Source organism: Cydia splendana, chromosome 27, assembly GCF_910591565.1.
Source record: "Cydia splendana chromosome 27, ilCydSple1.2, whole genome shotgun sequence".
NCBI lineage: Eukaryota > Metazoa > Arthropoda > Insecta > Lepidoptera > Tortricidae > Cydia > Cydia splendana.
The window spans coordinates 9,403,599-9,430,226 of NC_085986.1; the positions used below are offsets into that span (position 1 = coordinate 9,403,599).

At 41.9% G+C, this 26,628-nt stretch overlaps 1 protein-coding gene across 1 annotated transcript; it reads right to left on the reverse strand.

Annotated features, from left to right (window-relative positions):
* LOC134803806 (glucose-6-phosphate exchanger SLC37A2) lies at positions 1-25,158 on the reverse strand. Its single transcript, XM_063776643.1, has 14 exons — positions 24,737-25,158; positions 16,490-16,659; positions 14,765-14,845; positions 13,839-13,972; positions 12,985-13,117; positions 11,878-12,029; positions 10,824-10,892; positions 10,081-10,122; positions 8,550-8,742; positions 7,327-7,475; positions 5,019-5,142; positions 4,079-4,156; positions 2,671-2,788; positions 1-1,731 (listed from the first exon to the last, which is right to left on the reverse strand). The coding sequence occupies exons 1-14, from the start codon at positions 24,886-24,888 to the stop codon at positions 1,656-1,658; spliced, it is 1,671 nt and encodes a 556-aa protein (XP_063632713.1). The 5' UTR covers positions 24,889-25,158; the 3' UTR covers positions 1-1,655.
* Between the last annotated feature and the right edge of the window lie 1,470 nt (positions 25,159-26,628).

The window sequence follows — 26,628 nt, forward strand, 5'->3', positions numbered from 1 at the left end:
AATAGCACACACACAACTTTATCCAGATATTACTCGATCCCAAAAGATTTGTGTAATGCATTTTGAAGAAAGATTTGGCATATTACCAATACTTGTTTAAGCCAACAATTTTTAAACATTTGACAGCATAATATGCCATGCCATTCTCAACCCAAAAGGGTACTTATTGAAGATTGTTAATAAGGCACTATTTCCATAGAGCTTCAATTTGAAATCAACCTTATCGACAACCAGCAATGTGGTACCTTTTAGTTGAAAACGTCACGTGTCCGAAATTCCACAGGAAAAAACCTTTAATACATGGTGGGAATATATGTGACGTTCCACGGGTAGAGGTACCTTATAGCGCTATTATTAACGCCGCTCCAATACTATTGCGGTGGTATACGACGTAAGCGCCAGCCGCTATTAGGTACCTTTTCTCATGGAACGTCACATATTGTAACTTCTTTTGGCAAGTGTTTATGAATCTTTTGGAATTACAATTAAGGTTAAGATTTCTGTCAAATATAGCTAAATCAAAATTAACCAGTGTTTTATTTTAACCTATCACTTTTAGCTCCTATCTTATGGATGGAGGGGGCAAAGTCGTGAACATTTGGCTAGTGTTATAAACCACGGATCTAGAGTTAGGCTAAGCTAAAAGTTAGCAGCGATTTGGATAGCCGAGACTGTGTATGCGTTATTTTAAAAGTCAAACTTCTATTAAATTATGACGTTTAAATAACACTTGCACAGTCTGGCCTATCGAAATCGCTGTCAACTTGGCTTGGTCTACCACTACACGGTGTTTTTGTTAAATTCCGTTAACTTCCGAGCATGGCTAAGTACATTTAAGGAATCTAAATGGCATACCATTTTTTATTATTATTTTTAATAAAAAATAATTTAATGCTGCGACGGTGAAATAAATCGATAAAATGTATACACTCGTACTAAATGCTGGTCAATATGTAAACAGGCCCTAAGGCAAGTGTACACGCTCGTAAGGGCCTTATCGAATAAAAATAGATCATTGATAATCTTCAAAATGGAGTAAATTAGAATATCGGTATCTTAGAACAAATCATCATCTTCCTCGCGTTGTCCAGGCATTTTGCCAAGGCTCATGGGAGCCTGAGATCCGCTTGGCAACTAATCCCAAGAATTGGCGTAGGCACTAGTTCCTACGAAAGCGACTGCCATCTGACCTTCCAACCCAGAGGGTAAACTATGCCTTATCGGAATTAGTTCAGTTTCCTCACGATGTTTTCCTTTACCGAAAAGAGACTGGTAAATTATAAAATGATATTTCGTACATAAGTTCCGAAAAACTCATTGGTAGGTACGATTTGATTTGATTGGTGGAGTCTTTGAAAAATTAAATTAGTTTAGCCTCAGGAACGCACTCTTGAAATTAACGGAGTTTAAAACACGGTGTATAGGTAAATTAGGTATAGTTGGTCAACCCAATTTGTCAGTCAGTAAGAACCGGGAAAACTATACTCATCCTTTTCTTTTGGGTGCTAGTACTAGTGTAAGGAAAGATAGTATGATTCTCTCTGTCTATGATTGAAATGAGACAGTCCTTTGACAAACTTTAGGTATACCGTCTTCCCCTCATAGAGCTTACACATTTTTACTGTCAACTCCCATAAGCCCCGTGGATGGTACGCTCACTCTATCCTTGTCTGCCGCGACGCCGCGAGCCGCCGCTCCAGCCGCACGCGCAACACCTCACCCTTCACTATCCTGTAAAAACAATACACTTTGTAGCGTGTGACCAAGAAAAGTCTGCAGAGATTTTGACAGCACGCGTAGTGCAAGTGTTATTTTAAACGTCAAACTTCTATGAAATTATGACGTAATGACACTTGCACTGCGTGTGCTATCAAAATCGTTGCAGACTTCTCATGGTCATGAATCATATTTTATAGTAACCACGGTCTATGTACGAAATGCCCTGTTCGTGGTTAGAACGTCAGATGTCAGGGAATGCCACGAATAAGCTTCCTGAACGCTGGTTCAAGAACTCTTGTTTGACACTGACATATCCGATCCGTATCGTTTCATGGGCTGATTTAGACGATGCGAGAACTCGTATTCGAGTTTCATAATTTCATAATTTATTTCATAATTTATTTATTGCATCCATGGTTGTTACATTGGTGTTACATAGTAATAGTGAGTTTCACATGGACCCTGGTAGGGCACAGCAATAGTCTTAGAACTAAATTATGCTAGGTATTCGACAGTATTTATATAATAATTAATAATTATAAAATTAGGTCTTTTAACAATGGTTAAGAGATTGTAATTTAAAATTCATATATACTATTGCGGGTTTTGATCGGTCGGTTGAATTGGACGTAATCAACAGTCCGCAATGTAACTAATAGACCGCGGGCTTTGTGAGATGATAGTTTAGATGCTATCATGAATTAAAAAAATAGTCAGCCGGTTGTATCGCGGTGGAAAGACCGGTGGCTGCCATTCCTCAACCCACCAACGGAGCGCCAGCTGACGTTCATGAGGGATCATCATACATAGCCTTTAACCAATATACGAGTTATCGCCCGGGAGGCGATTGGTCATGAAATCTGTTCGTGGCTCGCGGTCCATAAAATCACATACGAGTTTGTGTGCCGTCTAAATCCGCCTCTATTTCCGATTATCTCTGGTAGTAGTTACCTGAGCAGCAGGAAGAGCGCGAGGCAGTCGCAGGCGATGAGCATGTAGAAGACGCGCGGCCACGCCGCCGCGCCGCCGGAGGACACCACGCCGGCCAGCAGCGGGCCCAGCGCCGCGCCTGCCGCGCAATAATGGTTAGTTGGTTACCTATCTCATGGCTCCTCTACACGATGGCCCAGCGCCGGCCACTCCAAGGGACGCTGCCATGTGGTAGAATGAGATAGCAATATCACTTGCTCCCTCTAACGCATAAATGCGTCCCTTGGAGTGGCCGGCGCTGCGCCACCGTGTAGAGGAGCCATCATGTCTGAAAACTTCAAGGGGCTACCTGCGGTTTTCATCGATTTGTGAAAAGTTTTGAATCGTATCTTCTACTTTTGCACTACAGATAGATTTATAAGACAAACGGCTATCGGTTCTTCAATCTTTTATCTTCGTCCCTGTCTACCGGATTTTGAAAGAAATGAATACTTATTTTATTATGATTTTTTAAAACATTGTCTAAAAAAACACTTTTTCCGTATCTAGATTGCTGTGAAGGGCCTTACATATACGAATTCTACATATTTAGGTTCCTCTTTGACGTCTCGTAAAACGTTTAACGGGATTAATTTTAAACGAATTAACACACCAGAAAACCATTTTTTTAGCCTAAAATTGTTCAACTTTGATGCCAAATATCTCGAAGACAATGAATTTTGAAGTAAATATGGGATACTATATTATATTGCTTAAAGCCGTTCCTGTTAATATGATAAGCTACGGAAAACATTAGAAAACTAAGGGATTCAGATCGTAGGTCATTGGCGTGGGGGAGCCCCTTAAAGCCGATTATTAAAACCCCGGATGTTTTCATTTGACCTCACGTGTTTTTTTATAAAAAACCTTTGAATTTAGATGGGTCACCAATCTAACCTACCCTTATCCAATGGCTTGTTCGGAATGTCTTTTTCAAAAGTGTGGAAAATTTAACGGTTTTGAAAGAAAACGCCTTAAGTCGATCAAGTGAAAACTCGGCAAATGAAACATCGGGCAAACATATTTCGAAGTTGCTACATGTTACATAGCCAGAATGTTATCATTTAGTGTCTGACCCGAGTTTCGGTTTCGGCACAAGTTTCGGTCGCAGGTCCGGTTTTCTCCCAAAAACCTGCCGAACCTTTCGGCCGCGTCGAAACTGTATTTTCGGTAGTGTCTAATCAAAGTTTCAGTTCAAAATCCTTAGTGAAATTGTCAAAAAAACAAGATGTGATAAAAAAAGAGGCGTGAAACTTGTGCATTTCTGAAATGTTGGAATTGTATGTAGGGTAAATATATTAAAACGGGTCCCTCACGTATATTTAATATGTCTTTGTCGCGCGGAAGTTTTGTTATTCAAATTGTAATGTATGGGTTTGTATGGACGTACCCACACTGCCGGTGCCGTCGATGATGGCGGCCACGGTGGCGAGCGCCTGCGCGTTGCCCGCCAGGCTACTGTGAGTACCTGCACACACACAAACATTTATTAATAATTATAAATAGCACACTATAGTCAAGCTGACGGCCGGTCTGGCCTAGTCGGTAATGATCCTGTCTATAAAGCCGATGGTCCTGGGTTCGAATCCCGGTAAAAACATTTATTTAACACAAGCCTTCTTGAGCTTACCGTGGGACTTAGTCAATTTGTGTAAAAATGTCCCTATAATGTTTATTTATTTGTTTTATATGTATATAAGTAAGTATTTAAAGTGCTCGATTGCCTAAGCTGCTTTTTACATATTTTGCAAGAATAAGGTTTCTCACCAGTGTGGCTTCGATTATGGGATTGTCTAGCTAGTTACCTCATTTTTAGGGTTTCGTACCCGTAAAACGGGACCCTATTACTAAGATTCCACTTTCCGTCTGTCTGTAGACGTCTGTCACCTGGCTGTATCTCATGAACCGTGATAGCTAGGCAGTTGAAATTTTCACACATGATGTATTTCTGTTGCCGCTATAACAAGAAATGCTAAAAAGTACGGAACCCACGGTGGGCGAGTCCGACTCGCACTTGTCCGGCTTTTTTACATATTCCGCAGGAATAAGGTTTAGGCACAGAATAAATAATAGTACCACCGTACAGAAAGGATACTTCCTACAAAACCGAAGTTTGACAGCAATTCAGGGTCGAATCATTATATCCCTTTCTAACTTATGGCACTATCCCTTTAGGGTTGTCAAAATTCAAGTAATTATCTTATCTGTGGTCGTGCACGCAAAAGGACGTCGTGTCAACCCTAATAATTGCTCGGAGCAATGCTGAGCCGAGCGGAGCCGAGTTTGCCCGAATTCAGGGGTGTCTCCCCCCTGGTTTAGGTATTAATTACCCAGCTCCGCAGACACCGCGGTGGTGATGAGCGCGTAGGGTCCGTTCACGAGCGCCCCCGCGGCCAGCAGGAGGCTCACGTTGAGCATGTATGAGGACGCGCCCCATGCTTGATACGCCATTAGCTGTGGGCAACATTGTAGCGTTATATTATTATATTATTATTTTTTACAGTTACTACGCTCATGTGAGAGAGATATTTAATAACAATTTCAATATTTTACATACATATTTACTACAAGGCTGTAGGCATAGGCCAGCCGTAATACCCGAGTTAGGTGAAGGTCTTGCCTTGGGCGCGCATAACACTTAGAAGCAGGTACAAACGACACCCGGGCAGCCGGTGCAGTGTGAGTAAACCCGAGTGAACCCAGCGAAACCCGACTAAACCCGACTAAACCCGAGTGAACCCGACTAAACCCGAGTAAGGTAAGCTTACCGTGGGCGCGCACAGCACATAGAAGCAGGCGCACACGACCCCCGGGCAGCCGGTACAGTCGGCCACCAGCCCGGCCAGGATGGCGCCCGTGATGCCGCCCACGTCGAACGCCGTGCTCAGCCCGACTAGACCCGAGTGAACCCGACTAGACCCGAGTAAGGTAAGCTTACCGTGGGTGCGCACAGCACATAGAAGCAAGCGCACACGACACCCGGGCAGCCGGTACAGTCGGCCACCAGCCCGGCCAGGATGGCGCCCGTGATGCCGCCCACGTCGAACGCCGTGCTCAGCCCGACTAGACCCGAGTGAACCCGACTAGACCCGAGTAAGGTAAGCTTACCGTGGGCGCGCACAGCACATAGAAGCACGCGCACACGACACCCGGGCAGCCGGTACAGTCGGCCACCAGCCCGGCCAGGATGGCGCCCGTGATGCCGCCCACGTCGAACGCCGTGCTCAGCCCGACTAGACCCGAGTGAACCCGACTAGACCCGAGTAAGGTAAGCTTACCGTGGGTGCGCACAGCACATAGAAGCAAGCGCACACGACACCCGGGCAGCCGGTACAGTCGGCCACCAGCCCGGCCAGGATGGCGCCCGTGATGCCGCCCACGTCGAACGCCGTGCTCAGCCCGACTAGACCCGAGTGAACCCGACTAGACCCGAGTAAGGTAAGCTTACCGTGGGTGCGCACAGCACATAGAAGCAAGCGCACACGACACCCGGGCAGCCGGTACAGTCGGCCACCAGCCCGGCCAGGATGGCGCCCGTGATGCCGCCCACGTCGAACGCCGTGCTCAGCCCGACTAGACCCGAGTGAACCCGACTAGACCCGAGTAAGGTAAGCTTACCGTGGGTGCGCACAGCACATAGAAGCAAGCGCACACGACACCCGGGCAGCCGGTACAGTCGGCCACCAGCCCGGCCAGGATGGCGCCCGTGATGCCGCCCACGTCGAACGCCGTGCTCAGCCCGACTAGACCCGAGTGAACCCGACTAGACCCGAGTAAGGTAAGCTTACCGTGGGTGCGCACAGCACATAGAAGCAAGCGCACACGACACCCGGGCAGCCGGTACAGTCGGCCACCAGCCCGGCCAGGATGGCGCCCGTGATGCCGCCCACGTCGAACGCCGTGCTCAGCCCGACTAGACCCGAGTGAACCCGACTAGACCCGAGTAAGGTAAGCTTACCGTGGGTGCGCACAGCACATAGAAGCAAGCGCACACGACACCCGGGCAGCCGGTACAGTCGGCCACCAGCCCGGCCAGGATGGCGCCCGTGATGCCGCCCACGTCGAACGCCGTGCTCAGCCCGACTAGACCCGAGTGAACCCGACTAGACCCGAGTAAGGTAAGCTTACCGTGGGTGCGCACAGCACATAGAAGCAAGCGCACACGACACCCGGGCAGCCGGTACAGTCGGCCACCAGCCCGGCCAGGATGGCGCCCGTGATGCCGCCCACGTCGAACGCCGTGCTCAGCCCGACTAGACCCGAGTGAACCCGACTAAACCCGAGTAAGGTAAGCTTACCGTGGGCGCGCACAGCACATAGAAGCAGGCGCACACGACACCCGGGCAGCCGGTACAGTCGGCCACCAGCCCGGCCAGGATGGCGCCCGTGATGCCGCCCACGTCGAACGCCGTGCTCAGCCCGACTAGACCCGAGTGAACCCGACTAAACCCGAGTAAGGTAACCTTACCGTGGGCGCGCACAGCACATAGAAGCAGGCGCACACGACCCCCGGGCAGCCGGTACAGTCGGCCACCAGCCCGGCCAGGATGGCGCCCGTGATGCCGCCCACGTCGAACGCCGTGCTCAGCCCGACTAGACCCGAGTGAACCCGACTAAACCCGAGTAAGGTAACCTTACCGTGGGCGCGCACAGCACATAGAAGCAGGCGCACACGACCCCCGGGCAGCCGGTACAGTCGGCCACCAGCCCGGCCAGGATGGCGCCCGTGATGCCGCCCACGTCGAACGCCGTGCTCAGGTCGCCGGACTGCGTCGGTGACAGGTTCGCTGACAAATAACACATTCGTTACAAACTGTGTATTTTAAGTAAGTAAAACAAGGAAATTAATTATACAAACAAAAAACCCGACGGCTACATATATTTTTAAAATGGTCTTTTCACTAGGTTTCATTTGATACACATTACCCCCCCCCCCACCTTTTTTTCACGCAGAAAAGCACAGATGTTTTTTGACACAATCTCTATTTAATAGATCGGATAGACATTCTAATAGGTTTTCCTGTCATCTATAGGTAAAGTACTTTTTTTTGTATTAGTTTCAAAATTCTAGGCCCAGTAGTTTCAGAGATAAAGGGGGGGAAGGGAAGTCAGACAGACGCAGGAGTGATCCTATAAGGGTTCCGTTTTTTTCCTTTTGAGGTACGGAACCCTAAAAAAGACTTCAGTAGTTCCATAGTGGCTAACCGTTTTACAGTTCGAAAAAGAAACTGATTTGAATAGTAGGAGTACTGTAAAGGTTTGCAGCCTTTACAGCCTTTTTTAATCTGTGACTGTGATCTCCCATATAGGTCGTCCCCTTTACAGTACCCTATTAAAGGGACAAGTCCGCTTTTGTATTTACTTTTCCTAATTGTAAGTGTGTGCGCGTGTGTGTGTGCGTGTGTGTGTGTGCGTGTGTGTGTGTGTGTGTGTGTGTATGTGTGTGTGGAAATATTAGAACAAATTAAATTATTTTCAGAAAATATTAGAAATTTGTTTTTATTTCAAGTACACTACACTCTACACTACATACTATATAAATTATAAACCTAAATAAGTATCATATACTAAGAAAAAGTGAGTAAGGCGTCCAGTGGAATCGAACCAGAGACATAGCAGAGGACGCTGGTTCGATTCCAGCCTTGGGCACTGGAGGCCTTGGTCACTTTTTCTTAGTATACTCGTATGACATTTGTTTCAGTTTATAGTAGAAAAGTACCTTATAACAAGGGACAAGTCCGCCTTTGTATTTACTTTTGCCATTGTAAGTGTGCGTGTGTGTCTGTGTGTCTGTCTCGGTGGGTGTGTGTTGTGTGTGTGTGGGTGTGTGTGCGTGTGTGTGTGTGTACTAAAATACTCACTGGACGTGTTAATGTAGAGCGGCAACCAATAGAGGAAGGTGTAACTGACGAGCTTCGCGAAGAAAAGAGACAGCGAGAACTCCACCACGCCGGGGATGCGCAGCGCGCGCGAGAGCGAGACGGCACCAGGCGGAGTGTGGGTGGTGCGAGCGGGACCGAGGAGAGATGTCGCCTCCGTCGGCTCTTGTTGCGGCTGTTACACAAGTTATAGGTTGGAATCGTGTTGAATTTCACTTTGCCCATTAAGTCTGGGATTAACGGCAACTTGAATGAAAATTAATAAATAATTATATTCAGAGATGGGCATCATTCGAATAAACTTTTATCGGAATAATCATTCGAATAAAAAATAATTCACGATTTTTTATTCGCGGATGATTTATTCGTGAATGATTTATTCTTCTTTCTCTTCAAATCTTTCGAAACCGTAAAAAGTTTACAAGGTATTCCAATAAACAAATTATTCGTGGCAATTCCTTCGACGAATAAATTATTCGCGGCAGAATTATTCGACGAATAATTTATTCGAATAAGAATAATCATCCGACATTTGTATTCGTCATTCGCGATAAAATTTGTTATTTTCATTCGTTATTCGTCATTCGAATAAAATTTGCCCATCTCTGATTATATTTAATAGTTTGCCAATTAATTTATGATGGTAGATTCAAAAGAAGTGTAGCAGCACTTTATTAAAAGGGGAAAGGAATTTTACAGACATTATGCTTTAAGCAAGCGTAGTTTTACAATGCGAGATAAAAGGGGGTGGTTGTGTGTTAACGTGATCACCTGACTGTTGGCGGAGTCACGGGTACGTCAGGCTAAGAAAGGGGGTAGTTTGGAAGAGGAAAGAGCGTGGTTGTGTGTATTGCGTGCGTGTGTTAGCGTGCTCACCTGACTGTTGGCGGAGTGCCGGTTAGGTCAGGTTAAGAAAGGGGGTAGTTTGGAGGAGGAAAGAGCGTGGTTGTGTTTATTGCGTGCGTGTGTTAGCGTGCTCACCTGACTGTTGGCGGAGTGCCGGTTAGGTCAGGTTAAGGGGGTAGTTTGGTGGAGGAAATGGGGTTGTTGTGTGTATTGCGTGCTTGTGTGTTAGCGTGCTCATCTGACTGTTGGCGGAGTGCCGGTTAGGCTAATAGTAATAAAGAGAGAGGTTAGGTGGAGGAAAGGGGGTAGTTTGGGGGACAAAAGGGGGTAGTTAGTTAGAAGAAATGGGGTGGTTGTGTGTATTGCGTGCTTGTGTGTTAGCGTGCTCTCCTGACTGTTGGCGGAGTGCCGGTTAGGCAGATAGTAATAAAGAGAGAGGTTTGGTGGAGAAAAGGGGGTAGTTAGTTAGAGGAAATGGGTTGGTTGTGTGTATTGCGTGCTTGTGTGTTAGCGTGCTCACCTGACTGTTGGCGGAGTGCCGGTTAGGCAGATAGTAATAATGAGAGAGGTTAGGTGGAGGAAAGGGGGTAGTTTGGTGGAGGAAATGGGGTGGTTGTGTGTATTGCGTGCTTGTGTGTATTGCGTGCTTGTGTGTTAGCGTGCTCACCTGACTGTTGGCGGAGTGCCGGTTAGGGCGCAGGCTCGCCGCCTGCAACATGCAGTTAGTGTCATACATTCAATTTAAGACCTTTCTTAGCTTAATAATATAAGTTCTCGCATACGCCAATCGTAAATTGAAAATGTATTTGAGTAGATTAGTCATTGTAAGATTGTCTTTCAATATTTATTTATTTAATATATCAAAGTCAAATCACGAATAAAAAAAAAAAAAATCTTTTTGGGTGACTGCTGTCGTTATTGGCCACCTCATTGTAATTGGCCGCTCAACAATAAGACTTGCCATGCCTTGTTTATTTCTGATTTGTTAAGAGCGGCCAAATGACTATGGACGGGCCAATAACTGGAGCAGGCAGCCTAATAACTCTTTGGACTAAGACATTTTTTTATCTATATTTTTTTTATAAGGGGTTTTGTCACGCAGTGACTATGTCATCCCCGTAATGAGATCTAACAGTAATAATTTATTTTTAAATTTATTTTATTAACAATATATTTACACGGCATTACAGACAAGCCAATACACCGAGAAATTAAACATTGTAAAATACACAGTATACAATATAATGTAGTAGTGTAGTGTTACCTACACCACTACATCACATTTGAGTATAGATTGCACATCCTGGCCTCGTCTGATAGTGGCGATGCCAGAACCATGTTGCTACTACCTATGTTGGTAGATTTGATAAATGCCTGCATAGCGTGCGTCAGTTTAGTGTAAAAGGTTACCTGATCGCCGACGATGACTTGTGACGGCGCGTCCTCCTCTTCCGATGATCGTCGGGACTGCCTGCTTGACTGAAACACAATTATTTCAATAAACGACTTTGGAATTTGTATGTGTTAAGTAATGGCGGCTTCCTCGCACTACGTATCAGATACAGCGAGGAAATGCCGCCAGCATCCTTGGTTTATACCAGGGGCCTATTTAAGATTTAAGCTAGTTATTAGGGGCGAAAGACAGGGGAGGCCTTTGCCCAGCAGTGGGGCACAATATAGGCTACTAAAAAAAATAGTTTAGTAGTACCACTGTATATATCTTTTAGTATTAATGTAAAGTAATTCCGTTTCAAAAAGTTTATGAGTGGGCAAAGTCAACTGGATTAACGGTACCAGGCCTATCTGTCTGGTAACTTACCGGCACTCGTTCAGGCAGTACGATGCCCACCATCCTGGGCTCTGGAGCCAGGAATAGGAAGACCAGGGTCCCAACTGCCCCCATGACGACTGCGGGGTCGATGAAGGACAGTGCCAAGTCTTGTTAGAAACTTAATTAAGCGGTGCTATGAAACTTTATGGGTGGACAAAGTCAACTCAGTTTACAGTACCAGACCTATCTGTCTGGTAACTTACCGGGACTCGCTCAGGTAGTACGATGCCCACCATCCTGGGCTCCGTAGCCAGGAACAGGAAGACCAGGGTCCCAACTGTCCCCATGAAGACTGTGGGGTAGATGAAGGACAGTGCCCAGTCTTGTTAGAAACTTAATTAAGCGGTGCTATGAAACTTTATGGGTGGGCAAAGTCACCTATTTTTACAGTGCCAGGCCCATCTGTCTGGTAACTTACCGGTACTCGCTCAGGTAGCACGATCCCCACTATCCTGGGCTCTGGAGCCAGGAATAGGAAGACCTGGGTCCCAACTGCCCCCATGACGACTGCGGGGTAGATGAAGGACAGTGCCCAGTCTTGTTAGAAACTTAATTAAGCGGTGCTATGAAACTTTATGGGTGGGCAAAGTCAACTGTCTTTACGGTACCAGGCCTATCTGTCTGGTAACTTACCGGTACTCGTTCAGGTAGTACGATGCCCACCATCCTGGGCTCTGGAGCCAGGAATAGGAAGACCAGGGTCCCAACTGCCCCCATGACTACGGCCGGGTAGATGAAGGACAGTGCCCAGTCCTGTTCCACAAAACGGTCTGCTATGAGCGTTCCTGCAATTGACAACATTTACAATAAGGTTGTTGACACATGTTGAATTGTATAACGAAATCTAGTTAAATAGATAGAAAATGAGCAATTTATCAGAATAAATTGGAAACCTAAATATATATGGGAATAAATGAAAAAAAATACAAGACCTCAAAGTTAAAAAATAAAAAAAAAATTCAACTTCTAAGTAGGAAAAAAATAATGGTACCATTCGATTCCTTACATTTTATTAAAAAAATATTGTATACCAACAATATCTTAGAGCATTTAGTAACTGGAGACGTCATGGCTGTCATTTTCTGTACGAAACAGTCTGCCGGTTTTTGCGGAGGAGGGGACGTCAAATGTATTTCTATTTCTACATGATTTGTACGTAACGTATAAATAGCCATGTCAGTCCATACAAAAGTTTGCAGTTGTGAAAGTTTTTCGGCACAGGGGTAAGTTCTTTAGGCGACTCCAGTTATTAAATGCTCTAAGAACAATATACATAAACGCAATATTTCACCGACAAAATCGCAATTTCCTTGTTTCCCATACATAGAAACGGCCTCTAACGTTACATGGTGACGTCACGATGTGTTGCCATTTTGTTAGAAGCGTTTCGTCAGTAAACTGCAGGTGCCAGACTTTGACCATCATTTGTGACTTTTGTATTGCTTCAAGACAATGGGTCCCATACAAACATTTGATCCACAAAACAAACCTGATCGATTGATACCATTCATAAAAAAATGTCAAATACTCTATTATAACTAGTGACTCTATAAACTATAACGTGAACCTCCATGGCCCCGCCATTTTTATTTTTTAACGTAAAAAAAAAATGCCAAAAAAAATGTTATAGAACTTGCTATATTAGAGACCGATTTTGTATAGACGTTATCGGTCTTTTTATTTTGCTCGCCCATGGTATACCAGAACCGGTCTAACCGGTATAACACCGGTGGGCCTCACCGAGTATATTCCCTAGTGAGGTGTGCGAGTTCCAAATGCCGAATATGAGCCCTTTCTTGCTGTTGCCGAACCACTTCCCGACGATGGCCACCGTGCCCGGCCACCCTGTAGTCTGTGATATACCCGCCCCTGCCTGAAACATATCATCGTCATCATTGGCCACAGCATCTTTGCAGATGATAGTTGCAGCAACAAAAGAGGTATTTTGAGGAGGTAGTCTAGAGTCTTCCTACATCGACTGCGATGAGTGTCATAACGATTTTGCTACTATGGAATTTATATGAAACACTAGCATGTGACGTCACAATCAAATTACCTACTCTTTATAGTTTTATACGGGTTTTAAAACAGAAATTGTGTCTAAAAATAACTGCTGTCTACGTTTCTCTATTAATCTTCTAGTGCTTTATTTCTTGCATGGTTTAAAATAATTTATTTTAAATACAGTCAAATACCCTATAGGGAGTATTACTGCAATGTTCTGCCGGCAGAGTGCAGCACTAATTTGTCTAGTAAACCATAGAGTAACTTATACATACTAGGCCTTAAACAGTTTTTTGACAAGTTTTCACAATGACATTGATGCATCAAGGCGGTTTGTTTACAGGTGGCCTACCGCGAAACGCGAAAATATAAATTTCTTTATCTGCCTCTCTATAGATCGAATAAGCAAGAGTGACAGAGAAGCAGAAACCGAACTTTCGATTGTCGTGTTTCACGGTAGGCCATGTGATAAATTGACCTAGTGACGCATGATGTGTCATTGATTATGTCAATGAGGTTTGTTTACAGTATGTGCTAGTGGTGCCACCTACGCAGAGCTTTGCCTAATATTCCCTATTGTTAGCACTCACCTGGACCAGTAAGTAGTACGATATATTGTGTATGCCGTATGTTTTCCCGACTCCGAACAAGTAGCAAAATATAGACGAAAACAGCATTCCTAGAGAGAGGAAGTAACGGAGGTCAACTCGCTCTGCTACCATTCCTGTAAAGTAATTAATTAATTAATCAATCAATCAGCCTATCAATAATTTATGCAATCACAACGTATCAACGAAAAATCTAGAGAAAATAGTAAAGTAAGGACGTTGAGCACGAAGAATTTCGTTCATTGACCCGCCATTGTCTATCTCTATTGCACGCGCGTAATTATATTGCTGTTTCGCCCATGATGCACGCAGTCCATGCTACTGTGCGAAACGGCAGGTCAATGTACTTTCTTTACTATTTTTATTAGCTTTTAATTAACCTGCAATGTAGGTACCTATGTATGTATGTAACTATGTATCTAACTCTTATGTGTGTACGTACGTGTGGGTCAAATCTTGCAAGTTAAATTAAACCCACTTTCAGACTTCCAATGAAGCTGAATATGTGCATACATATGTAACAAGTCGGTTCACAATCACAATGCAATATTATGGTACCATCGAGCTGATCTAATGATGGAGACAGGAGGTGGCCATAGGAACTTTGTGATAAAACAACGTAATCTAACTGTGTTTGGGTTTTTTTTTAATTGTCTCGATGAGTACTAGTTGCATGTGGAAAGAAAAGTACAGTCAGCGATAAAAGCTTGTACCAAAAAAGAATTTTTTTCCAAAAACTTATTTACCTTATTTTAGATGATTTGAGTAAACTGTTTCTTTAATCTTTAAATATATTTTGTTTTTTTTTTCAAGTGGGCAATGTTGACGTCTAGGGCTATCTAAAGTAACCCGCATTCAAGTTACCAAGTAAGTTAGTAAAGTAAGTTAGTTAGTTAGTTGTGTCTCACCGGAAACGAACATGGCGCCGGCGTACGTGAAGAGGAACGCGGAATCCAGCGCGCCCAGCAGCGTGTTGGCGTCCGTCGTGTCTGTACAGAAATATCATCACTTATATATACTCTGTATCTTTAGGTATTTAAAAAAGAGTAAACAAAATCTACCCTCAAATGGCTCCTTAAGCCAGTTGAGGGTAGATGAAAACATTACATGATCAAATAATGTAGGTTAAAGTCAGGTCGATCAGTGACAGATCCAGGTGGTTTTGTATTTGGTTGGTTAGTTAATAAATATTATAACTACCTGAAAATGTACAAATTATTTGTTTACTTTTATTTAAGTACCTAAAGATACAGAGTATAGGTAAAGGAAGGACGCTTGGCACGAGGAATTTCGAACATTGACCCAACAGTTCATATTTCTATCTCACGCGCATAATTATTGCTGTGCCGCTCTAACAGTGTCATCGACCATTGGCATCATGGTAGGGACAGCAATATAATTACGCGTGTGTGATCGAGATAGCAACAGGCAGGTCAATGTACGGAAATCCTCGTTCCCAGCGTCCTAAAGAATGGAACTAGGTACTAACGAAAAAATTAACGATATATATATGCCTGCGACTGTCATTGTCAGTTTACACATCTATACGGAACTATAGTTTGTCAAAGGACTGTCACATTTCAATCATAGACAGAGAGAATCATAATATTCTTACACTAGTACTAGCACCCAAAAGAAAAGGATGAGTATAGTTTTCCTGGTTCTTGCTGACTGACAAATTGGTTTGACTAACTATACATACATATAATCACGCATATTTCCCGGAGGGGTAGGCAGAGACCACGGATTTCCACTTGCTACGATCCTGACATATCTCTCTCGCTTCCTTCACTTTCATAACATTCCTCATACACGCTCGCCGGTTTAAAGGACCCACAGATTACCAGTTCGCCGGACGATATCAGCCTGTCAGTTAAACGCAAAAGGTGACAGTTCCGAACAACTGACAGGCTGATATCGTCCGGCGAACTGGTAATCTGTGGGCCCCTTTCTTTTTCTTTTTCTTAGTCGGATACTCTTGTCAGAGCAGTCGTGGTCATTGAGGTCGTTATACGGCCTTTTTTAGGGTTCTGTACCCAAAGGGTAAAAACGGGACCCTATTACTAAGACTCCGCTGTCCGTCCGTCCGTACGTCCGTCCGTCCGTCTGTCACCAGGCTGTATCTCATGAACCGTGATAGCTAGGCAGTTGAAATTTTCACAGATGATTGAGATGATGTATTTCTGTTGCCGCTATAACAACAAATAATAAAAAGTACGGAACCCTCGGTGGGCGAGTCCGACCCGCACTTGTCCGGTTTTGTTGTTTCCCGCCATGCTTCTCTATTTATTGCATTCCGCGCGCACAGATTTAAAGGTGACCCGGTGAGAGCTTTAACTTGGTCGGTCCATCGCATTGAAGGCCGCAATCTAGGTCGCATTGAAGACCCCTTTGGGCCCCTTTAGGGTGCTCTTGGCCTGGCCTAAACGCAACTGTAACAGGTACAATACTTACTAAAAGGTGCCCAATTGCACCAATTCTCGTCGTTAGGGTCCACATCTGATGGTGGAACCACTCCGGAGCAGTTCTGATGCAGCACACTCTTCACCACGGAGATCGGCTTGCGGGTCAAGTTGGGCCCCTTTAGGGTGCTCTTGACCTGGCCTATACGCAACTGTAGGTACAATACTTACTAAAAGGTGCCCAATTGCACCAGTTCTCGTCATTAGGGTCCACATCTGGTGGCGGAACCAGTCCGGAGCAGTTCTGATGCAGCACACTCTTCACCACGGAGATCGGCTTGCGGGTCAAGTGGTAAGTCATGTATGTGAAGTATGTCAGTATGAGGATGAAGATTTGGTAGCTGAAAAGAAGAAAATTGACTTTTAGTTTGAGTCACTGATTTTGGGCATCCAGAAAAACCCGGGACAACGCTAGGAATATCAAAGTTATACCAGGGAAATATCCTTTATTCATTAAATCATTTATTTACGAACAAGATATATACAGTGGTATTACTAAAAGAAATGAATAACTAGCTTAAATCTAAAATAGGCCCTTGAGGCATTGTACCAAGGATGCTGGCGGCATTTCCTCGCTGTATCGCAATGCTGATACGTTGTGCGAGGTAGCCGCCAGATCTTCGGTCACCAGTTAAGTCAACCAAACGCTTCGCGATTTCTGCGAACAACTTATGCGCGCTGGGACCCCATGGACCTAGAGTTTCAACTTTCAACTCCAAATGGTACAAAATGGTACTCTCTACCGATCGAGGCTCTTATAAGTTATAAGTTCTCGCTCTTATAAGTTATACAATAGTTCCATGACCAAGCCGAGGACCGCCCCACACTAGCGTCTCCTGAGCGTCGGCGTCTACTCAACTCTATGTTTGCTGCTCGACGCAACGTTGGCGCAACGCCAGCGACGTCATTTTCCACAGCGCTGACTAGACGCCAACGCTCAAAAGACGCTAGTGTGGTACTCCTACTCTAACTACCCAGGCATAGAGAAATATAGTAAGCAAGTATAGAATTGCTCCGGACAAAGGTGTTTGACATAATTATTGAAAGTCATAATACTCATAATGTAATGATTGTCAGATTATCATTTGTCATAATTATGAAACCGTTAACTTTTTAGGATTTTCGTAAGGTTATCCTATAGATAGGTTAGGTTAGGCTTGTTTTATGGCAATCCTGAAAAGTTACGCGTTTCTGAGATAAACCAAATTATGACTAACGAAAATGCTGACAAACAATATATTATGACTTAAAACTTTATGGGGAAACAATAGAGACCCAGAGTGCTCACTCCATACATCAGTTTTGATACCAAAACGACGGGTCCATATTGGGTTGCATACAATTTTAAGTCATATCTTTGATGCGCATAACAACTTGTGTCATAATCATCATTGCGCATACAAATGAAAAGTCATATTATATTGTGTCATACATTTTTAGCCATAATATTTGATGAAATACTCAGCAGTTGTCATATATTTTTTGTGCATATAGGTTTTGATTATAATGAATCAAATATCATACCAGCTAAAAGCATATTTGTCGATACTTATAATGTTTTTACGTATAACGTTTAGTAGCATTATAATTTTCAATCATAATGGTTTACATAAATAATTTATGAAACTAATTTTAGCCTCTCAACAACTCCTTGAAAAAACCTTAATTCGACGGAGCCCCGCTCACGCGGGGCTCCTATTTCTGCGTAGTTTGCCCTTCGGGCATCTAAAGAAACCTAACGAACCTAACCTACCTACTATGATTAGTTTCTTTTATAAAACCGTTTCAGGAGAAACGGTCCTACTGGAGGGGGCTCCTCTTCTTCGATCTCCTCTTTTATACAGTATTTGTGTGGTTATGATTATGACTAAAGTAATATTTGCTTCATAGGTTGCTCACAACCATACATATTTATTATTCATGCTTTGTAACATTTATGAAAAAAACATATTATGACCACTAAATATATGACTTAATTTTTTATGTCTGTATTAATACTATGCACTGCAATACTTCGAACGAAAAACAATTATGGATATCAAGCAGATGACTTAAAATTTTATGCGAATTAAATTAATGACTATAAAAAATATGACATAACTCATTTATGACAAAACCCCAGGTATGCTCAGGAATAATTCTGACTAAAGATTTTTATGACTTACAATTTTATGCATAAAGTATTATGACAGTTAAAAATATGACAAAAGTTGTTATGCGACCAGAGGGAGTCCCCAAAACGACTATTACATATTTTCGTAGTCGACATCTAGCATCGAGTAGCGGAATTATCAGTATCAGTGTCCGAACAGAACACATACAGTCATACATAAAAATTTGGATATTACTTACAAAAATATACAAAAATAGACCTGCAGGCCTATTATGGATGGCTTTATCTACGTGACAAAACATCCGTCACTTTTTAACAGAGCGGGATTAAAAGTGACGGATACCGTTTTATCACGCTGTCACGTAGACAAGAACTACCATCATATCCGTACTGGAGGTTCATAATGTAAACATCAAAAGATACAAAAGCGTTATTATTAGAACGCTATGAATTTAAAACCGACAAGCATCAGCGAAGAAATTCAAAGAAGTAAGTCCGAAATCCGCATTGGGCTAGCCGCGGGACTGTAGCCCAAGCCCTCTCGCGCATGAGTGGAGGCCTGTGCCCAGCAGTGGGACGTATATAGGCTGAATTATTTTTAAGCATATTCTATGTACCTATAGGTATGTGTAACCCGTAAAAGCAATTGATGTCATGAACATGATAGTGTCCATAATGAGTCCCGTTATCTCTACATGGCGCGTGCTGCATGATTAATGTGTCATGTTTCATATTACTCTCATCTGCGCTGTTATACGTTATAACTATATCTTATAGGGAACGTGCACGAACTGTAGGGGGCGGCACAGGCACCTCCTGATAATTGGCGCGAAATATAAATTGAAATTGAAATTATTTATTTCAGGCATAGAACCCATAGTGTTAGTACAAAATATATAATTTAACTACCTATATCTATGTTAGTGTACAATATGTAAAATAATAAATACCTAAAACTACTTAATACTATTTATTTTGATGATGCGTTGGGTTCGTGCAATTGATTCCAACGCCTCATCAGTGGGCAGTCTACTCTACCGACAAATGCGCTTAGGAGACTGTTGGTGCTGCCCTGCACTCTACGCAATAGGGATGCCGCTCTTTTACGCATAATAGCGCATAAATGTCAAGTTTAAGATTCCAATGTCGGCCACAAGATGGCAGTACCTATAATGCACAAGAAAACGTACGTGAACGCACTTGCTTTGGCTTGAAGTGTCAATGTATAGTTTTTATTTCCGATTCAGGCCACAAGATGGCAGACCCTCCAACGCGCACGGTCCCTATGACTTTAAACGAGCAATTCTTGTATGTTTATTCATTTATATATTTCGGGGAATCAAATCAATGGGATTAGTTGTCAAGCGGACCCCAGGCTCCCATGAGCCGTGGCAAAATGTCGGGACAGGGCGAGGAAGAAGATATATTTCGGGGATTTCGGAAACTGCTCTAACGATCTCGATGAAATTTTATGGGGGTTTTCGGGGGCGAAAAATCGATCTAGCTAGGTGTTATGTTTGGGAAAACGCGCATTTTTGAGTTTTTATACGTTTTCCGAGCTAAGCTCGGTCTCCCAGATATTTATTATATAATAGGGGCAAGGCATGGACTTTGGATTCACTTTAATGTGAAAGTATTTTGTGAGCTTTTAAAAATGGGGCCCTTGACCATCAGCAGCAGAAGTTGCTAAGCGGGCGAGGTGTTCAAAATTACCTTGACACGCTCTTATTCTCTTAATAAAGTCGCGTAGCGACTAAATGGCATTCATTTTATATTCAATATAAATTTCATATCAGATGTTTACTGATAAAATATTCTTTAAGCGGAAGGAATTAAGGTATCAAAGATAAAAAGAAGTGTATTACAAATTAGATTACGCATTACGTTATAAAACAATAATAGCAGATAAAGTTATTAATTTATTCATAATTATTATGAGTAAGTACTTGGAGACGCCTTTTTCAGTAATTTTCTGTACAAAACAGTCTGCCGATTTTTGCGGGGGAGGGTCACGTCAAATGTAGGTACATATACATAACGTAAAAATAAACGTTAGTCCATACGATGTGTATGACCATTGGTCATAGAACTCATAGAGTTTCGACAGAGGAAAACGCCAGTTAATGGCTGCTCCGTTTGGCTATATCCTCCAAGAGTATGTGCCATTCTCAACAAACTTCTATACTTACCTACTCATACTCATATCGATATACAAAATAACTTTGTCTGTCTGTCTGTCTGTGACATTTTCACGCTTAAGCCGCTGAACCGCTGAGCTTTTGCCTGCGAGGAATAATGATGATGATGGATGAAAACTATCCTATGTTCTTCCCCGCCATACCAAATTTCATCTAAATCGGTCCAGCGGCTTAAGCGTGAAGCAGTAATAGACAGACGGACAGAGTTACATTCGCTTTATAATATTAGGAAGAATGGTTTCTGCTTCGTTTGGCGATAATAAAATTCTACTACTCCATTAATGACGTACAGATACCTATTTCAAACTCCATTCATCCATTCGATTCGATTCGAAAAGACATTTAAAACACGCCAATCGTATTATTGTAATATTGACTTTATGATTATTAAAATAAGGTAGAAAATCATCTGCCAAGCTCAAAGTAAAGATAACAGCAATGTAATGGCCTTATGAAAGGTCAATAAGATGCCGAAGGTGAGCGGTCATAGTTCATTGCATAAGTGCGAAAAGACAGACGTTACGTAACTATAACCATAGAGAAATATAAATAAGTAAAGAGTGCTAACTCCATACATCAGTTTTCTTATTACCAAAAAGCGCTTATGCCAATATCCAGAGAGGAAAATGGGGACTACGTTTGTATGGAGAAACGGCCGTCCCCTTTCCTCTTAAAGTGCAGTATATAAATAAAAATAAATAAATATTAGAGGACATCTTACACAGATCAACTAAGCCCCAAACTAAGCAAAGCTTGTAATATGGGTGCTAGGCGACGATATACATACTTATATACATAGAAAACACCCATGACTAGTACTACTACTATACTATACTATATGTATATTTGTATAGTACCTAGATATTTTAATGTACGAAAATGTAAGGCAAATTATTTACGTTACTATTCTGAGGAATGACCCTGATGTTTAATGCAATTTTAAATAGGTACGTCATAGCCATAGCTGTTTTTGGTTCCATAGATCAATTTCATCGGTATATTAAACCTTAAATCCATTGATATAAGGTCTAAAGTAGTATACACGTTTTTGGATAATATTATGAACGCGCGAGCGCAGCTGGTTCAATAACCGCAACATTGACTATTCAATATAAGACCTTATGTTCTGGCAATAAGGTTCATGTTTAGTAAATTCACTGTATCCATGATGATGATGATACATCGCAGCCAAAACAAGCGTTGAATTGAAACAGGCACGTTCCAAAACAACGGCTGGTATGTGACACAAACAATACGTACCTGGGGGATTTCAGAAAAAATGGTACCATTGGCTTTTTTTCCGAAATCCATCAGCTTTGGGTTGTTTAGACTCAGAATCACGAGTACCTATACCTGCTAAAGAAAAAAAGTGTTTCCAGTTTTTCATACAAATGTTGGGTGTCAGTCTCTCAGCTTTGTAATGAATGTAATGATCCATACAAAACGTATGTGAAAATGCGTTACAAAACTGACATTCTTTTTGGAACACATTTTTCCCGTTTAAATCGATAGTCCTCGTGATTCTGAGTAGAAATAACCCAAAAGTTGATGGATTTTCGAAAAAAGTAAATGGTACACTTTTAAGTGATACAGCCCACCTACCTCTCGTGCCTTCAGCCCCTCACTACGCTCAGAAACTACTGTGCTCGTGGTAAATGTTTTGGAATATTTTGCTTGCTTAGGTCTCTAGCACGAGGGGTGACGAACAAACTTTACTCCTTCAAACAAATAGGCATTCAGTATTACTTGCAATTAGCGACTCATATGAACCGCTCTATAATCCGGCAGTTTTAATATATTTTTTTATAATCCGAAAGCCGAATTATAGATTGGTTGAGTTTTCATGAAATTTCATACAAATCCTATATCTAATCCGGCAGTTCCAACAATGCTGCTAATGTCCCTACATTAGGGACAAACTTCAGTTCCCGGATTACCGAGCATCTACTGTACGATTGAGGTGTTTTATCATCAGGCATCATATATTTTATAGCATTTTTGGTGCAGCGGAGTGGTGTTAACGGAATTCGTATTGATAATTCCAACTGAATTGGTAAATTAAGGTTAATATTAACGTAATTAACGCTAATTAATCATTAAGGTTATATTGTTTATACCAATTCAATTAACATTAACACCACTCCGCTGCACCGAAAATGCTATAAAATTTACGATGTCTGTTTATCATATAGGTACCTTAGTAACAAATCCTCAAAATATCTGTTAAATTGCTGTCAAATATTTTTTTTTTAATTATGTACTAGTAAAATAGCAAGTAAATTGTTACTAATTAAATCCGAATGGCGATTAGGCAATCATTAAACGCTGAATGGCAATGAAAATGATGCACGAAGATATTAAATCCGCGGCACGATTTGTGACGTTATCGCTGTTGTTCGGGTTTTAAAGACCATGAGAAGATTTTAACCGACTTAAAAAAGGGGGAAGTCAGTAGGTAATTTGTCGGAATCTTTTTTGTACAGTCAAAGAAATTATTTTCCGTACCGTTACCAGGGGGGCGAAACTGATCCTTTCGGGCATTCTTTCGACTCCGAGTCACCGGAGTCGTGGAATGTATTGGGCCCCATACATTCCACGACTCTTCTCTTTCCGCACAGACTCTACAATACGATGCAATACAAATATGTATGACGACCGGTCTGGCCTAGTGGGTAGTGACCCTGCCTGTGAAGCCGATGGTCCTGGGTTCGAATCCCGGTAAGAGCATTTATTTGTGTGATGAACACAGATATTTGTTCCTAAGTCATGGATGTTTTCTATGTAAGTATTTAAATATTTGCATATTATATTTAACTTTGTCTGAGTATCCACACAACACAAGCCTTCTTGAGCTTATCGTGAGACTTAGTCAATTTGTCTAAGAATGTCCTTATAATATTTACTATTATTATATATTCTTTATTGCTCACCAATATCAAAAGGAACATGGCATACAAATTAAGCATATAATATACATTAAACTATGGTAGACAACAGCGATAAAAGCATATTTTTCATGATAACTGAAACTGAAGAAATAACTAAGCATGTTACATAGACCGGTTGGTTAAACAATAATACTTTAATACTATATATTACAATCATAACTACACATGTCCGATGCATGACAAAATCATTTAGGCTTGAACAACATGGTGGAACAAGAAAATTTGAGGAGAATAGTGTGGGAATGCCGCCGGGTGAGTAACCTGCAGTTCCAACTTCACGGAATTGGGCTGAATGAATGCAACAAGCAATCGATAGCCCACCTGTTTCCGGACACTACATCTACAACATGGGGGATGGACAGTTGGACACTAGTCAAATCTTAAAATGGAAGCATTTTACAATATGCGATTATCTGATTTTACGATCAGCCGCTGACAAAATATAAAGAAAATTAAAAGATTTTCTCTATGCAACTCCAAAACCAGGCGGTATAGCATAAGTTGCGTTTTCGTGCGCAAGGCCATACTTGAAGTCGCGCTTGATGTATGCGCACAAACGAAACTCATGCTAGACCTCAGATTGGCTTACTGAGCACTTATTTTTCTATGAAACTTTAGGTTAGCTATTTGTGCCATATTTAATGTAAACTTATGGAGAAACTTTTGGTGGGGTTGTTCTGGCCAACTATATATATCTTTATGTTATTTATTCCTACATACAGACAACTGTAAAAATATGGGTGTACAAATCATCTCAAAAATATGTCCCATAACTCTTATGTCAGTGAATTAAGAACTATGAGACATATTTTTGAGTTAATTGTCTACACCCATATTTTTACAGTTGACTGTACAAGCCTTTTGTTAGTTCTTTTTAAACAGTTTCGTAATAATATTTTTTTTATTATGTTTATGACATTTAAAAAACTATTGTTACCTATCCTAAAATTTTAAGTATCATAACCATCCTGTTAACCAAAATTTGATTACTTACTACTATTTTACAACACGATTTTTAACAAAAAAAACATTCGTTCTACGAATTTATAACATCAGAACAATTACATAGAATTGCACATTGTTTTAACAAAGAAACCTCATTGCTATAAAATAATGAATACTATTGTATTAGCAACAACTATGAGTCACTATAACTTACCATCGTAGCCTGTTGATCTGCAGGCGCGGACAACACCAACCAGACAGCCGTTGTAAGCACTGGAGGCCTATCGGGGCTTCTTTATTCACTCCACTCATTTTAAGCCTGAATTTCCGGCGAAATTTCCTTACTAAGTCACAAATCACCCTCATTCACGCCCCACACACGCGTTTATACCACACGCATAGTTTTTTAATTAAAAAAAACCTTTGTTAGACCCGCATATGGGCTTAATGGCCACAACCGATTATTTACGACTGAGGGATTTTTACGTATGTTTTTTATCGTTATCGGATAATCGTATGCAGGAAATAGTGCTAGCGTGGGCAAATACGTGGTGTTTTAAATTTTATCGCCGCAAGAGCACTAGATTTGACACGTCTCGTATAAACAAAACATTTTCAATTTCTAATCTAGCTTCAATTCGTTGACGCTGGTGACGCTTTCAAAAATGATTATTTTTTAAACCCTGTTTTTGATAATAAACTTTGCTTCAGGGTAATAAGGTTTCGTTTTCAAAAACAATAATGGAATAATTGCATGAACAGAAGCGGAAGTAAAGCAAACTAACTTTAATTACTTTTGACAACGTCAATGTGACGTTGCGTTTTGTTACTGCACTGTAGATGCTCGTATTCATTTTATAAAAGTTGTAAACCTTGACAAAATCTTTTCGAATGAAACTATCATGCATTGCATTTTCATACCAATTAGTACATTACGATACAAGTACAAGTAGGAAATTCCCAACGAGTGTCGATAAATTAAAACACGACCGAAGGGAGTGTTTTAAATCGACACGAGTTGCGAATTACCTTTTCGCACGTGTACCTATTCAACCTATTGTACAACGTTTTACATAATGGCCCTTTAAATTTTCGACATACGCAAGTATAGTGCTAGTTACCGCACTAGGGCGGTAAATTAGCACTATATGCAGGGGCGTATTTACCCTAGGGCCAAGGGGGCCATGGCCCGGGGCGGCAGGCCGCGGGGGGGCGGCAAAGCCGCCCCCTCGCGGCTTTTTCTGGGCGCCTTTTATAATGAAACTTAGCTATATTTTTTATTATATTTTAACTGACATTTAAATTAATAAACAAACGAACGCTTCAAACCCCACCAATAGGGGATATTACTGCAATGTTCTGCCGCCAGAGTGCAGCACTACCGACTCAGTAAATTCATAGACTAACTTATACATACTGTGCCTTAAACTGTTTTTTGACAAGTTTTCACAGACAATAAAATATGACATTGATGCATCAAGGCGGTTTGTTAACAAGGGCCTACCGGTAAACGCGAAAATCGAAATTTAGTTATCTGCCTCTTTATCGCTCGAATATTCAAGAGTGATAGAGAGATTAGATAACGAAATTTCGATTTTCTTGTTTCGCGGTAGGCCATGTCCTTGACGTGACGTGTGATGTGTCAATGTGGTTTGTTTACTGTATACTGTGCCACAAAGGTGCCACCTACGCAGAGCTTTGCCTAATATTCCCTATTGCTTAAAATATCTACCAATAAGTACCTAAATTAAGCAACATTTTCGTTCAAGAAGTATTAGTACGGCGCAGTGCCGGATTTACCACTAGGCTGAGTAGGCTGAAGCCTAGGGCGGCAGATTTTAGGGGGCGGGTCATAAAAATATTTTATTTGTTGTTTAGATAGGGTCGACCAGAATTTTGTCGCTCCCCTATTTATTTGTAAAATTTAAATAACAAGCATTATTTGTCGATTTTGCCGCCCTCTGTCATGTCAAGACCCTTTATATTGAGAGACAGACAGACGGACGGACGGACAATAAAGTGATCCTATATGGGTTCCGTTTTTTTCCTTTTGAAGTACGGAACCCTAAAAATTCACCTACTATAAAAAATTTCGCGCTCGCTACG

Coding starts and splice junctions, on each gene's coding strand:
- LOC134803806 (XM_063776643.1), bottom strand. CDS start 24,888: ATGAGGGTGATTTGTGACTTAGTAAGGAAATTTCGCCGGAAATTCAGG. Junction 16,660..24,736: donor CAGATCAACAGGCTACGATG/GTAAGTTATAGT, acceptor TCTTCTTTTCAG/CTACCAAATCTTCATCCTCA. Junction 2,789..4,078: donor CGACGGCACCGGCAGTGTGG/GTACGTCCATAC, acceptor ATTGCGCGGCAG/GCGCGGCGCTGGGCCCGCTG.